Source organism: Nematostella vectensis, chromosome 1, assembly GCF_932526225.1.
Source record: "Nematostella vectensis chromosome 1, jaNemVect1.1, whole genome shotgun sequence".
NCBI classification, from domain to species: domain Eukaryota; kingdom Metazoa; phylum Cnidaria; class Anthozoa; order Actiniaria; family Edwardsiidae; genus Nematostella; species Nematostella vectensis.
Window position 1 is genome coordinate 17,218,841 of NC_064034.1, and position 16,689 is coordinate 17,235,529.

General features: G+C 39.2%; 2 protein-coding genes and 1 long non-coding RNA gene across 4 annotated transcripts in view; 2 read left to right on the forward strand and 1 right to left on the reverse strand.

Moving 5' to 3' along the window:
- The window catches only part of LOC5507595 (contactin-6), a 25,964-nt gene extending 9,655 nt beyond the window's left edge, over positions 1-16,309 (forward strand). For both annotated transcript variants that reach the window (XM_032376299.2, XM_001628167.3), the window contains exons 4-5: positions 8,862-9,170; positions 16,104-16,309. In XM_032376299.2, coding sequence (XP_032232190.2) covers positions 8,862-9,170; positions 16,104-16,309 — 515 coding nt within the window. The remainder of the gene's footprint in view (positions 1-8,861; positions 9,171-16,103) is intronic.
- On the reverse strand, positions 5,324-6,791 carry LOC116614831. The gene is made up of 4 exons (XR_007310452.1): positions 6,633-6,791; positions 6,498-6,561; positions 6,245-6,300; positions 5,324-5,698 (listed from the first exon to the last, which is right to left on the reverse strand). It is a non-coding gene; the product is annotated as an uncharacterized LOC116614831 (long non-coding RNA).
- LOC5507606 (phosphatidylinositol phosphatase PTPRQ-like) overlaps positions 16,266-16,689 on the forward strand; it is a 21,157-nt gene continuing 20,733 nt past the window's right edge. Inside the window, exon 1 of the mRNA XM_048728386.1 lies at positions 16,266-16,403. Coding sequence (XP_048584343.1) covers positions 16,382-16,403 — 22 coding nt within the window. The 5' untranslated portion in view covers positions 16,266-16,381. The remainder of the gene's footprint in view (positions 16,404-16,689) is intronic.

The following is a 16,689-nucleotide window of genomic DNA, read 5'->3' on the forward strand; positions in this document are numbered from 1 at the left end:
AAAATAAAATCAGGATTAGTAGAATAGGGTGTTCCTGAAAACCTAAATAAAAATCAAGATTAGTAGAATAGTGTGTTCCTGAAAACCTAAAAAAATCAAGATTAGTAGAATAGGATGTTCCTAAAAAACCTAAAAAAATCAAAATTAGTAGAATAGGGTGTTCCTGAAAACCTAAAAAAATCAAGATTAGTAGAATAGGGTGTTCCTGAAACCTAAATAAAAATCAAGACTAGTAGAACAGATGTTTCCTGGAACCTAAATAAGAATCAAGATAAGTAGAATAAGGTGTTCCTAAATAAGAATCAAGTTTGTAGAATAGGGTGCTCCTGAAACAATAAGAATAAAGATTAGAAAAAAAAACAGGGTGTTCCTGAAATCTAAATAAGAATCAAGACTAGTAGAACAGATGTTTCCTGGAACCTAAATAAGAATCAAGATAAGTAGAATAAGGTGTTCCTAAATAAGAATCAAGTTTGTAGAATAGGGTGCTCCTGAAACAATAAGAATAAAGATTAGAAAAAAACAGGGTGTTCCTGAAATCTAAATAAGAATCAAGTTTAGTAAAACAGAGTGTTCCTAAAACAAAAAAAAGGATGTTTCTGAAACCAAGGATGTGAGTAAGACCTTTTAAAAGATCTAAGAGTAAGTGCAGCAGAGTTTAAGTCTGGTAGATAAAAGAGAAAACAGGAGTTCTCGACGTCGAAGATTTAACAAGATTTGAGCCAAGGTGATCAGTACAAGCTGTGTCGGCATGAAGGCAGATTTGAGAACAGGATTTCTGAAAACGTGAAAGGCCAAGTGATATTGTCTCTACTAATTTTTACAATGGTTAACGAGTGTTTCCCAAAAGGAGAAAGATGCACGACTGGTCCATAGCAATGTAATTTAGGACACTCACATACCTGTATTGCAAAAACTGGTTGATAAACTTAAGAATTTTGATAGAAATAGAGCTTACAGGAAGCCGACATTAGCGACCGTAATACTGCTTAGATCTCAAGGTTGAATTATAATCACAAGAAATTAGGAGAGAACTGGAGACATGATCAAAATAAGAGTGATATCCAGAAAGAGCCATCAGCAAAAAGGGCAATGAAGACGATTTCGGCTCACAAGTCAAAAGCGCAAGACAGACAACCAACCGATTGACTCAAGGGGATTTGACATGCCACAATTCTATATATCGTCAAAGCAGACATAAAAGCAAACGTAACGCCAACAAAAATAAACAGCCTTCAAGGTGCGCACGGATGTTGTTTGTTGAAAAACTTTTTTCCATCGTAGACTCACAATATAAAATCGTTCAATTATCATTCTCGGTCAATAACAACCAAGTTGAAGTGAGAATAAACTACATAGCTCGTCAATCTATGTCGCTAGCTTAGCAGACTTCAGCCATATTCAGAGCAAGAGCCACCTGATGGCGAGTAGGGCCAAACGAGGGTCTGCCTGTATCATTCTACTCTTCTAACTTATTGCTTATGCATTAAGAGCATGGTGTAATTTCAAAAGATTCTGTTCCCGCAAAGCGGCCTCACTTTCCTTAGATTGTACTCGCTTCTTTTATCCGTCTTTTTCAACCTAGGACTATACTCCCATTTGTAATGAACTGCGGTACTTGTAACTTTTCTAACTACTGGATGTTGTTATGCATTTCCCAAAATCGGTTTCCAAAGCTAACCATACTTTCCGTTGACTGCGTGAATGGAGGACTATTTCGTTTCTAGTAAATCTTAGAGATGTGTACTGATGCGGCTTTCGTCTTGTTGCTCTAATGATCACTAGCTGCTTATTGCAGTATAGCTGCTTAAAAAACTAATGCTACAATCCGCGCAAGGAGGCCATACCGCTAGGACAGTTGTGGAAGCTTAGTAAGGGTTTGCCCGGACTTGCGTCTTTCGTCTTTGAGACAACATTCTCACAATGTATAGGTCCACAATGGATGGTCTGCACGGAGTTGCGACTTACATCTTCATGATGATTTCCAGACTAAGTTGGTCTGTGCAGAGTTGCGTCTTACATCTTCATGACGATTTTCAAAACAATGTACAAGATGGCCTGCGCAATGATGATGCGTAAATTGGTCTGCGCGGAGTTGCGTCTTACATCTTCATGACGATTTCCAGGGCTGCACAAGATCGTCTAGCGGAGTTGCGTCTTATATATTCGTGATGATGTCCAGACGATGCGTAAGTTTTTCTGCGTGAGTTGTATCTTACATCTTCATGACGATTTTCAGACGATATACAAGATGGTCTGCGCGGAGTTGGTTCTTACATCTACACGACGATTTCCAGGGAATGCACAAGATTGTCTGCGCGGAGCCGCGTCTTACATCTACAGGACGATTTCCAAACGAAATACAAGATGGCCTGCGCGGAGTTGCGTCTTACATCTTCATGATGATTTCCAGGGGATGCACTAGATCGTTTAAGCGGAGTTACATCTTACATCTTCATGAGTATTTTCAAACAATGTACAAGATGGCCTGCGCAGAGTATTACATCTTCATAACAATTTCCAGACGATGCGTAAGTTTGTCTCCCGGAATTGTGTCTTACATCTTCATGACGATTTCAAGACGATTCGTAGGATGGTCTGACATTTTCATAACGATTCCCCGCCGATGCGTAAGTTTGTCTCCCGGAGATGGGTCTTACATCTTCATGACGATTTCAAGACGATTCGTAGGATGGTCTGACATTTTCATAACGATTCCCAGCCGATACGTACGTTTGTCTCCCGGAGTTGTGTCTTACATCTCCATGACGATTTCAAGGGGATGCACAAGATCGTCTAGCGGAGTTGCGTCTGACATCTTCATGACGATTTCCAAAGGATGTACAAGTTGGTCTGCGAGAAATTGCGTCTTACATCTTCATGACGATTTTCAGAGTTTTCAGATTTGCACGAGTTGGTAGCGCCGAGTTGCTTGCGTCCATAAACGATTTTTAAACGATTTACAAGATGGTCTGCGCGGAGTTGCGTCTTACATCTTCCTGACGATTTCCAGAAGATGTTTAAGATGGTCTAAGAGAAGTTGCGTTTTACTTCTTTATACGATTTCCAGACGATGCACGATGTCCTGAGCGAGCTGCGACTCTTTGAAAATATCTAACAGGCCTCAAACGAAACAAAAACAAGTCAGAAACCAGAAAGCTTCGTTCATCATACTCACTACTCAGCAAATAATGCTCAATGGAATCCTTAGTATTTTGGAATGCGCAGGACCTTGAATAACCTGCAAGAAAAGAAAAATTGATTGGCAGAATGCGAAAACGAAACCATACCACTTAGTATTTTTCATAAACAGTGTAGTTGCACTATGGATTTGCACGATGGTTACTTGGCCCTAAGGCTAGTCAGTAATTAGATCCTGCAACTGAAATTTTAGTATAGGGGTGAAACAACCACGCGATACGCAGAAATTTGTTGCATTTCATAAGAACTTTGGCCCAAGAGAACATTGTAAATTTATAATGGAGACTTGTAGAACCTGAAACGAAAGAGAGAGTTGTTAGTAGAATCCGGAAAAAAGCCTCAGCACCCAGAGCATATTTCACATCAACAGCCTGCCGTTGTGTAAAATATTTTCTGTGAACCGGGCTTGTAGGTTGAGGTTTTATCCTGAAAGGTAAGGCGTTAGTAATAGGTTCGTAGGGTGAGGTTTTATCCTGAAAAGTAAAATAGTTAGAAATAGAATCCTGCAACAAAATGAATATCAGTGGGGGAAATAACCAAACTGCACCACAAATTTTGTTTTATTTCGATACTTTTTCCAATTACAAGTAGATGTACAATGCAGTTTTACAGGTAAACAATAAAAAAGATGAAATCACCCTGCAACTCTTAAATGCGTAACTAGTAGAGGGGGTGAAATAACCAGACTGTACCACATATTTCCTTTTTTATTATTCATTTTACAATTTACAAGCATCTTTACAATAAATCGCCCTGTAACATGAAACCGTTAGTAAAAACCACTCCTAATGTGTGCGTTTGTATGCAAACTTAAAATGCAAGACGAAATAAAAACGTTTTCGTACGTTTATTTAATCGTAAAAAGACCGACGAAGGCAAACAGCGAAAAATATTTCGAGCAAAAATAAAAATACGACAAAACGAAAAAAAAGGCTCCGACGTCAGTGCAAACGAAGATATAGTTTTAGTTATATATCTTCGTATTAATATCTAAAGTACATAATAATTGCCAAACATTAATCCTAGAAGCCTGCCACACCTAGAAAATACCTATATTGTGTTCAGTGTAGTGCATTTACCTGAAAAGGAGCAAGCCGCTTCTCTTGTCACGACCGATCTGCAGGAAACGCCTACTCGCCCTAGATTCCTTGAGGAATGGTCGAGCGAGGAAACGTTTCTTGCCACGGGGAAAAAACGATGAAAAATGTCGACAAAAAGTCGAGTAGGGTCGAAAGTCAAAAGCTATCGAAGGCACAAAAATACGGAAGTCCATCCACTCTATAGCAAAGCATTAAGTTATACCATAGCGTTATGCCAATTAAACGGTTATGCCAACCCTGGAAAAAGCACCCAAAGCTAAGCATCGGAGTCCATTTTAGAGAAACATGAGCCAAACTAAACCTAATGAACAATTTTGGGAGCTTTTTTTTTTTCCTAGATGCTAATTGACCACACCCAGCCATTAACAGGTAGCGCTCCTGCTCAGGCGACTTACCTTCTCCCAAAACCTAGCTATACCCAAGTGAGACATCAAACAACACTTAAGAGAGGGGGCCTACAAGGGGTGCTATTGTGGGGAGGGGTGGGAAGGGGGAGGGGAGGGGAGGGAAGGAGTGGAGTTAAGCTGGGGGGAAGGTGTGGCTAACGTACCTCCAGACGAGTGAATCCTCCATCGTAGCGCCAGTAATGTTTCTAGGCTAACAAAATCTTAATGTTTGCAAAAATTAAGTGACAGGCTTCATCTAGAATCTTCCCATTCCCTTCACCCATCCCACAGGCAGAGATTTCAACTCTCTCTGGCCTCCTAAAGCCTGAGTTTTGGACAATAAACAGCTCTATCTTGGATTAAACCAAATGATTATATCTATGTACAGGAATATAGTTATCATCATTTTAATTATATCTTCGTGAATTTATGTGATATGATCATAACTATTATGATCATTATCGCCATACAGTTTCTTGATTTTTAGTATCTCATAATACTAATTGTCTATCTATATGATTTATAATCATACAGTTTTGGCTTTACAGTCTTAAATTATGTTATATAGCTCTCTAACTATATAGCAATGATATAATTAGAGAAATGACACTATAACTACACATTTTCCTATTCCCCTTTTATCAGCATTCCATTCGAGTAAGAATGCATACATCCCTCTGCCTAACACTATCTACAGTAGAAATAAAATCAGAGTTTATCATAACAGCCTTAGCTAGCATGATTTGAAAAAAAGAAAGCGCGGAACTTTCCGGTAATTGCATACCCTGCTGAAAAAAATAATTGAAAGTCAATTTAGAATCAATCGTTTTAGGGACTTGTTAAGGCTGTTCTCTGAAGGAAAACTCACAGTTGACTTGTTAATGGTCTTGCAGCTTGTTTCGTGTGGATGCAAATAAATGTAGTCCATGACTACATTTTCACATTCATTTCATCCTTCAGTCCTCTAGTCCATCTCTTCTTCTTCATGTTATGCATCCAGATATGTACCCCCTAGAAAATAAAATATGATCAAAAAAGGATCATGTATGGAAGAGGGCTAGACTTTTTTAAGCATTTTGTGTTTTCATATTTTGAGACTTTTAAATAAAGTTCAGATTTCCGGAGTCTGAAAAAGTTACACTTTTTTTGCAGTGGACCATGTCCAAAGATAAATATTATAAAAATCCTACTTATGTTTTCAAATATTTTAATACAGCTGAAGCTTTGTCATCCCTCTCGAAGCGGTTATTGTTTGTCTTTGTATTGTTTGGCGAGGGGTCTATGAAAAGAAGGGGGCGTTTCAAGACTACTTTATGATCTTCTAAAAAATGAGACTGCCTCTTAACTACAGTCGAAGGGTCTATTTTACGTTCAAACAGTCCCAAGCGTTGATAACCATTCCATTAAAATCCATCGACTGCAAAAAGTAAAAAATTTCTACGCTAAATTAACTAAACATTCTCATATATATTTGTGAATAATAGATAAAGGCGTAGCTTGCGCTAAATAGCGCAAGTTTAGTAAATGTGCTAAACTTAAAGACTATATTTAATTTACCTCCTTCGTGTTTTAAATTGTTTCACTTGAAACGGCTCTTGTTTTACTTGTTTCGACTGTCGAGATAAAAGGAAATTGATTTAAAAACCTGTATAAAATAAACAATACTAAAAACTTTGAAAGATGCCAGTATCTAATAAATAAACGGCAGTTTAACAAGAAAATGCTTTGGAGGGTACTTTTAAAATTCAAATCTACACTTGTAGGTTCATATATCATAGTATTGTAGTATATAATATTATAGCTTTCTTACCTTAGTGGAAAAATTTCTTACTTCAGTAGCACTGAAGTCCAACCCTAAAAGCTTCGCTTCTTAACTAAAAAATATAACCAAAGTTTAAGGTTCAACCAATTTGGAATTCACAGCTAAAATTTCGTATCTGCTTACCTTTGAGCAAAACCTCAGGCATTCTGTATATTGTAGTTTAATGGCTTGTTCTTTTTTTTACTACAAATCTATTGGTTTGGAAGCCTTTTTAGCTGAAAAAAGGCAACTTCAACACACAAATGTTGCCAGCACTTTGTGTAGTCAAAAATGCAGACAAACGCGCAAGGTTAGAAAGAGGCGCCAAAATCGCCAAATACCCGTGCAGCGTTTTTTAAGCCAATCAGAAGCTAACTCGCACTGTAAACACCAGATTCCAACATGCATTCCAACTTATGCCAATAGTCCAATCATAAAGCAACTCATCAACTTGCTAAAAGCATAGCCTGCCCACGTCGATTTTCGGCGCGATAACTGGGACTGGCGTATTGGGAAGGCTTTTTAACATAGATGGGGGAGGGGGATCCAATGTTCCTTCGAAGTTCAGAGAGCTCGTATGCTATTTATTTTTTTCATTTTTCTCTTGCTTGTCGTAAATACTTGCTATTTTGACCATTTGGTGTCCTTGCTATTTTTTACATTTGAAAATTATCATGTTGTATCATCGCTTATTTTCTAAGAGAGTCCTGGTTCCTCTCCAGCAAGATCCTCATGGACAGTGGCACTGTGGTTTTAAGAGCCTAAGGCTAAATATTGTATAGATTACATAATAGATGAAAAAATGAAAATAAAAATAAAACCAAGCGCGTGTCTAGAGAGGGGAAGTGGCCAATAGGTCCGCACCCCACCCTTCTCATGTGAGGAGATGAATTCGAGTCCGATGGGTCTCTTGGCTGTGAGTTAGACGGTTAATTTTGTGTGCATTTGGAATGAAAAGTTTCTAGTAACCTTGTATCACCCCTTAATGTAACAACTGCCGCTTAATGTAATACTAACGCTTAATGTAACAAAAATCGCCGCTTAATGTAACACTAACGCTTAATGTAAGAACAAATCAACGCTTAATGTAATTAAACAGTTAACGCTTAATGTAAGAAAAATTCAACGCTTAATGTAATAAAGGGCTTAACGCTTAATGTAAAAACACTCGACGCTAAATGTAATAACCATAAATTTAACTAAGAACGAAAATACTTATATCTCATGATTGAAACATCGTCGGGCAACCACACTTGGAGAATGTCATGTAGGTATAAGGAGGGGGTGCATAAATAGTCATGTGAGATGTGACGTCATCGATGACGTCATTAAAACAAATTCTCCAAGTGTGGTTGCCCGACGATGTTTCTATCCAAAGATATGAGTATTTTCGTTTTAATAACGTCATCGATGACGTCACACCTCACATAACTATTTATGCACCCCCCTTGACACCTACATAACATTCTCCAAGTGTGGTTGCCCGACGATGTTTCTATCCCAAGAAATGAGTATTTTCGTTTTTATAACATCATTGATGATGTCACACCTCACATGACTATTTATGCACCCCCCTTGACACCTACATGACATTTTCTTAGTGTGGTTACATTAAGCGGTGATACAAACCTGAGTATCAGGCCCTCGTATGTTTCTATCGCGCCGGCGAGAAAATCTCCTCATTTTCTTCGGAAAAAATAAGAATTCCGCCTGATACTCAGGTTAAGTTTCTACTAGATGAATCTGAACTATTACCAGATATAAGGATGTCGATTCAAATTTGATTGATCGGTAGTCAGTGAATCACTATTCTGGACCCCACCCTGTCTTTTTCTTTTGACACGCCCCTGAAAAAATCGACTAAAGTCGAAGGAGAAGGAGCTGGCCAAAGTGATATTAGCAGTCTGATCACTCCCATAATGCACCCACCGTGTCACATGTTATTCACGGGCTGTCAAAATAATAATTTCTGTTTCTACAATTACATTCCATCGACAGAAATGCATTATCCTTCGTGGATCGGCACACGTTAAATAGCGTTCCCGTCGCGCGAATGTAACCACAGCCTGTCATTGTAAAAATGAGCTAAATCGATCTATATTGTCTGTTCTTGGTAGCATAACCAAAAAGGTTTGAACATGCTAACAATTCTCTTACATGAAAAAATGCTTGGCAGCACAGTGCGCTTCATATAGCAGTCTGGATAAGAGATAATTATTTGTGAATCAGATTTATTTGGCTTTTATCTTTTTCTCCTCCGTGCAGAATTTTGTTTCCTAGTTTTAAGGACTAAAGATTTAAACAACACATGCCACAAAAGTGTCCGTTTTAAAAGAGTTCCATCTTAATTCTGTTTTACTCTATTTTATCTAGTGCCAACTGTCTCGCCTAATGGTGTCATAGCAAAAGTCCTAAACTCCACAGCAATTGAACTCTCATGGAATCGGATCCAGGCGGATCAAATGAACGGGAAGCACCTTGGATACGAAGTTTACTATAAGCAATGCCACTCGTCAACGCCTTTGATACAGTACATTCCTCACGTCGATGACGACCTGCGCCTGTCAGCAAACGTCAGCGGTCTTCGCCCATACACATGTTATAGTATTGGGGTCGCTGGAAGGACACGGTCAGGGACTGGGCCTACTAGTGGGCCTTTTCGAGCTACAACTGAGCTTTCAGGTGAGATAAATATCGCTATTGTGTCGAACCTTTCAAGAATGCCGTTTAAGCTCTATTATGCCCCCTTTAACCCCAATTTTAAAACAATAATTTTCGAATAAGCCCCGTCTCTATTAAGCCCCTCCCATCTCCTGAAAAAGTATGAAAAATACAACGTTACACGTCTCTAAGTGTACAAGTGATTCTTGTTTAGTTAAAATGGGAAATGGACATCAAATTCCACTGTGTAGAGCCAGGCATACTATACGTATCTTATAGAAATAAGTACTACGTATATACAATTTTGGTATGTGCCAAAAATACGCAAAAACCAGCTCCCTATCTCTATTAACGCCCCTCCCCCTATTTTTTAAAAGCCCCCGGGGCTTAATAATGCTTTAACAAGATTTCTTTATAAGAATTGTAAACTTGAAGATTTCCGCGCGCGTTGATTTACGTGAGCCGTCACTTTCTCACTTTTTCGCGAGCACTTATTTTTAATATTTGCCATAGTATTTTTTTTTATTTTCAGAGAAAATAAAATGTTCCTATACTATAGCAGTGGTCACAGTGGTACCTCTATGTTTAACTGTCACATTTGGTATCGTGCTTAAAGAATGTCGATCAACCACTTCTTTGTTAATGTTTATCATTGAAAATAGAAAGGAAACTTTAAAATAACAATCTACGAATGATTGAAAATGTATTGGTTACTCGCTTGAATGAGCCGGTGGAAATGGGTGCTTGTGTGACTCGCCATTGAGCGGGAGCATAAATGGCTGCATGACTTAGTTATTTTAAGGCCATTTAACAGGAGGCAATTTTTCCTGCAGCATGAACAGCAATGATGACCAATAAAACATTTTACCGGTTTCAGAGTGATGATACACGATCGCATTTTTTTTTGCAACTTGCAATGTGCCTCCATCTTCCGGGAGAAATGAAGCGCGTCGATCGGCTTATTTACTTAAATGCGTTTGCAGGTACCGTTGCAAAGTTTCGAAAAGTAGAAACCACTTGTACTTTTTGCAACAGGCTATATCGCGCGTTCTATAAGTATGTGAAAGCAGCACTCAAGGCCTTATAACTTGGACGTTAAAACTCTTTGCGTGAAGTCAGTAAACGCTAAGCTAATAGTCAATAGAATTAACTACATTATAAAACAGTCCTGATTTGCGTTTTTTGACATTATATGTTCTATAGGAACATTCAACTCAAAACAAAAATAGATTATGCGCGCAGGCTTTTCCAATCGCACCGGAACCCTGTGTCCAAATGAAATGTGACCACGATTGTAGGATTTGCTGTCCTATAAAACGGAAAAAAAAACCTTTCTCTCGCTGTAGTGCCCTGATCTCATCATCCTAATATAAAAAAACCTTTTCTCTCGTTGTAGTAGAGTTATTTTCATTAGTCGTGAACTACACTTAAGCGCATTACACTATTGTGATCTGATTTTATTGTTCTACTCTGGTCTCACTTAAATATATAGCACCCTTTCTCTCGCTGTAGTACCCTAATATCACTGTAATATATACCACCCTTTCTCTCGCTGTAGTACCCTAATATCACTGTAATATATACCACCCTTTCTCTCGCTCTAGTACCCTAATATCACTGTAATATATACCACCCTTTCTATCGCTGTAGTACCCTAATATCACTGTAATATATACCACCCTTTCTATCGCTGTAGTACCCTAATATCACTGTAATATATACCGCCCTTTCTCTCGCTGTAGTACCCTAATATCACTGTAATATATACCACCCTTTCTCTCGCTCTAGTACCCTAATATCACTGTAATATATACCACCCTTTCTCTCGCTGTAGTACCCTAATATCACTGTAATATATACCGCCCTTTCTCTCGCTGTAGTACCCTAATATCACTGTAATATATACCACCCTTTCTCTCGCTGTATTACCCTAATATCACTGTAATATATACCACCCTTTCTCTCGCTCTAGTACCCTAATATCACTGTAATATATACCACCCTTTCTATCGCTGTAGTACCCTAATATCACTGTAATATATACCACCCTTTCTCTCGCTGTAGTACCCTAATATCACTGTAATATATACCACCCTTTCTCTCGCTGTAGTACCCTAATATCACTGTAATATATACCACCCTTTCTCTCGCTGTAGTACCCTAATATCACTGTAATATATACCGCCCTTTCTCTCGCTGTAGTACCCTAATATCACTGTAATATATACCACCCTTTCTCTCGCTGTAGTACCCTAATATCACTGTAATATATACCGCCCTTTCTCTCGCTGTAGTACCCTAATATCACTGTAATATATACCACCCTTTCTCTCGCTGTAGTACCCTAATATCACTGTAATATATACCACCCTTTCTCTCGCTCTAGTACCCAAATATCACTGTAATATATACCACCCTTTCTCTCGCTGTAGTACCCTAATATCACTGTAATATATACCGCCCTTTCTCTCGCTGTAGTACCCTAATATCACTGTAATATATACCACCCTTTCTCTCGCTCTAGTACCCTAATATCACTGTAATATATACCGCCCTTTCTCTCGCTCTAGTACCCTAATATCACTGTAATATATACCACCCTTTCTCTCGCTGTAGTACCCTAATATCACTGTAATATATACCAGCCTTTCTCTCGCTCTAGTACCCTAATATCACTGTAATATATACCGCCCTTTCTCTCGCTGTAGTACCCTAATATCACTGTAATATATACCACCCTTTCTCTCGCTGTAGTACCCTAATATCACTGTTATATATACCACCCTTTCTCTCGCTCTAGTACCCTAATATCACTGTTATATATACCACCCTTTCTCTCGCTCTAGTACCCTAATATCACTGTAATATATACCACCCTTTCTCTCGCTGTAGTACCCTAATATCACTGTAATATATACCACCCTTTCTCTCGCTCTAGTACCCTAATATCACTGTAATATATACCGCCCTTTCTCTCGCTGTAGTACCCTAATATCACTGTAATATATACCACCCTTTCTCTCGCTGTAGTACCCTAATATCACTGTAATATATACCACCCTTTCTCTCGCTGTAGTACCCTAATATCACTGTTATATATACCACCCTTTCTCTCGCTCTAGTACCCTAATATCACTGTAATATATACCACCCTTTCTCTCGCTGTAGTACCCTAATATCACTGTAATATATACCACCCTTTCTCTCGCTCTAGTACCCTAATATCACTGTAACATATACCACCCTTTCTCTCGCTGTAGTACCCTAATATCACTGTAATATATACCGCCCTTTCTCTCGCTGTAGTACCCTAATATCACTGTAATATATACCACCCTTTCTCTCGCTGTAGTACCCTAATATCACTGTAATATATACCGCCCTTTCTCTCGCTGTAGTACCCTAATATCACTGTAATATATACCACCCTTTCTCTCGCTGTAGTACACTAATATCACTGTAATATATACCACCCTTTCTCTCGCTGTAGTACCCTAATATCACTGTAATATATACCACCCTTTCTCTCGCAGTACCCTAATATCGCTGTAATATATACCGCCCTTTCTCTCGCTCTAGTACCCTAATATCACTGTAATATATACCACCCTTTCTCTCGCTGTAGTACCCTAATATCACTGTAATATATACCAACCTTTCTCTCGCTGTAGTACCCTAATATCACTGTAATATATACCGCCCTTTCTCTCGCTGTAGTACCCTAATATCACTGTAATACCACCCTTTCTCTCGCTGTAGTACCCTAATATCACTGTAATATATACCACCCTTTCTCTCGCTGTAGTACCCTAATATCACTGTAATATATACCACCCTTTCTATCGCTGTAGTACCCTAATATCACTGTAATACCACCCTTTCTATCGCTGTAGTACCCTAATATCACTGTAATATATACCACCCTTTCTCTCGCTGTAGTACCCTAATATCACTGTAATATATACCGCCCTTTCTCTCGCTGTAGTACCCTAATATCACTGTAATATATACCACCCTTTCTCTCGCTGTAGTACACTAATATCACTGTAATATATACCACCCTTTCTCTCGCTGTAGTACCCTAATATCACTGTAATATATACCACCCTTTCTCTCGCTCTAGTACCCTAATATCACTGTAATATATACCACCCTTTCTCTCGCTGTAGTACCCTAATATCACTGTAATATATACCACCCTTTCTCTCGCTGTAGTACCCTAATATCACTGTAATATATACCACCCTTTCTCTCGCTGTAGTACCCTAATATCACTGTTATATATACCACCCTTTCTCTCGCTCTAGTACCCTAATATCACTGTAATATATACCACCCTTTCTCTCGCTGTAGTACCCTAATATCACTGTAATATATACCACCCTTTCTCTCGCTCTAGTACCCTAATATCACTGTAACATATACCACCCTTTCTCTCGCTGTAGTACCCTAATATCACTGTAATATATACCGCCCTTTCTCTCGCTGTAGTACCCTAATATCACTGTAATATATACCACCCTTTTTCTCGCTGTAGTACCCTAATATCACTGTAATATATACCGCCCTTTCTCTCGCTGTAGTACCCTAATATCACTGTAATATATACCACCCTTTCTCTCGCTGTAGTACACTAATATCACTGTAATATATACCACCCTTTCTCTCGCTGTAGTACCCTAATATCACTGTAATATATACCACCCTTTCTCTCGCAGTACCCTAATATCACTGTAATATATACCGCCCTTTCTCTCGCTCTAGTACCCTAATATCACTGTAATATATACCACCCTTTCTCTCGCTGTAGTACCCTAATATCACTGTAATATATACCAACCTTTCTCTCGCTGTAGTACCCTAATATCACTGTAATATATACCGCCCTTTCTCTCGCTGTAGTACCCTAATATCACTGTAATACCACCCTTTCTCTCGCTGTAGTACCCTAATATCACTGTAATATATACCACCCTTTCTCTCGCTGTAGTACCCTAATATCACTGTAATATATACCACCCTTTCTATCGCTGTAGTACCCTAATATCACTGTAATACCACCCTTTCTATCGCTGTAGTACCCTAATATCACTGTAATATATACCACCCTTTCTCTCGCTGTAGTACCCTAATATCACTGTAATATATACCGCCCTTTCTCTCGCTGTAGTACCCTAATATCACTGTAATATATACCACCCTTTCTCTCGCTGTAGTACACTAATATCACTGTAATATATACCACCCTTTCTCTCGCTGTAGTACCCTAATATCACTGTAATATATACCACCCTTTCTCTCGCAGTACCCTAATATCACTGTAATATATACCACCCTTTCTCTCGCTGTAGTACCCTAATATCACTGTAATATATACCACCCTTTCTCTCGCTGTAGTACCCTAATATCACTGTAATATATACCGCCCTTTCTCTCGCTGTAGTACCCTAATATCACTGTAATATATACCACCCTTTCTCTCGCTGTAGTACCCTAATATCACTGTCATATATACCACCCTTTCTCTCGCTGTAGTACCCTAATATCACTGTAATATATACCACCCTTTCTATCGCTGTAGTACCCTAATATCACTGTCATATATACCACCCTTTCTCTCGCTGTAGTACCCTAATATCACTGTAATATATACCGCCCTTTCTCTCGCTGTAGTACACTAATATCACTGTAATATATACCGCCCTTTCTCTCGCTGTAGTACCCTAATATCACTGTAATATATACCACCCTTTCTCTCGCTGTAGTACCCTAATATCACTGTAATATATACCGCCCTTTCTCTCGCTGTAGTACCCTAATATCACTGTAATATATACCACCCTTTCTCTCGCTGTAGTACACTAATATCACTGTAATATATACCACCCTTTCTCTCGCTGTAGTACCCTAATATCACTGTAATATATACCACCCTTTCTATCGCTGTAGTACCCTAATATCACTGTAATATATACCACCCTTTCTCTCGCTGTAGTACCCTAACATCACTGTAATATATACCACCCTTTCTCTCGCTGTAGTACCCTAATATCACTGTAATATATACCGCCCTTTCTCTCGCTGTAGTACCCTAATATCACTGTAATATATACCACCCTTTCTCTCGCTGTAGTACCCTAATATCACTGTCATATATACCACCCTTTCTCTCGCTGTAGTACCCTAATATCACTGTAATATATACCACCCTTTCTATCGCTGTAGTACCCTAATATCACTGTCATATATACCACCCTTTCTCTCGCTGTAGTACCCTAATATCACTGTAATATATACCGCCCTTTCTCTCGCTGTAGTACCCTAATATCACTGTAATATATACCGCCCTTTCTCTCGCTGTAGTACCCCAATATCACTGTCATATATACCACCCTTTCTCTCGCTGTAGTACCCTAATATCACTGTAATATATACCGCCCTTTCTCTCGCTGTAGTACCCTAATATCCCTGTAATATATACCACCCTTTCTCTCGCTGTAGTACCCTAATATCACTGTAATACCACCCTTTCTATCGCTGTAGTACCCTAATATCACTGTAATATATACCACCCTTTCTCTCGCTTTAGTACCCTAATATCACTGTAATATATACCGCCCTTTCTCTCGCTCTAGTACCCTAATATCACTCTAATATATACCACCCTTTCTCTCGCTCTAGTACCCTAATATCACTCTAATATATACCACCCTTTCTCTCGCTGTAGTACCCTAATATCACTGTAATATATAACACCCTTTCTCTCGCTGTAGTACCCTAATATCACTGTAATATATAACACCCTTTCTCTCGCTGTAGTACCCTAATATCACTGTAATATATACCACCCTTTCTCTCGCTGTAGTACCCTAATATCACTGTAATATATACCACCCTTTCTCTCGCTCTAGTACCCTAATATCACTGTAATATATACCGCCCTTTCTCTCGCAGTACCCGGAGTCTACCCACCGTCCTTGTCTGTGTATAACACAAGCTCCACTTCCCTGATAGCTCACTGGGCAGCAGTACCGCTGGCTCAGCATCATGGTCCAGGGGTACACTACAAGATCATGTGGCGGCATATGATGACTAACATGACAGGTGTCATGGTAACCGGGGCAAACTGCCCTCTTCAGGCCAACATTACTAAGCTGTAGAAGTTTAGCGTGTACTGTGTTAGAGTGCAAATTGCAAATACGCTCGGTGGGGGCCCTGTGTCGCCTTGTGCGATGGTCTCTACTGATGAGGATGGTGGGTGGTCTGATGACGTCAGAGGACTTCTTGCTTGCCTGCTGCCTGAATACTTATTTATACTCTCATTTATAATCGCTTGGATCATCTCGTTTTTTTTAATATTCACTATTTTAGGCGTGTACCCAGGATTGGCTAAGGAGGGGGAGGGAAGGGTTAGTGCGCGGTCATTGGAAAACCATAGTATTTGAATATTCCATAATAAGATATGACCCACTTTTCGGCTGCCAAGGGGGTGCGCGCGCACCCTGCGCACCCCCTGTGTACGCGCTTGATTGTCCAAATT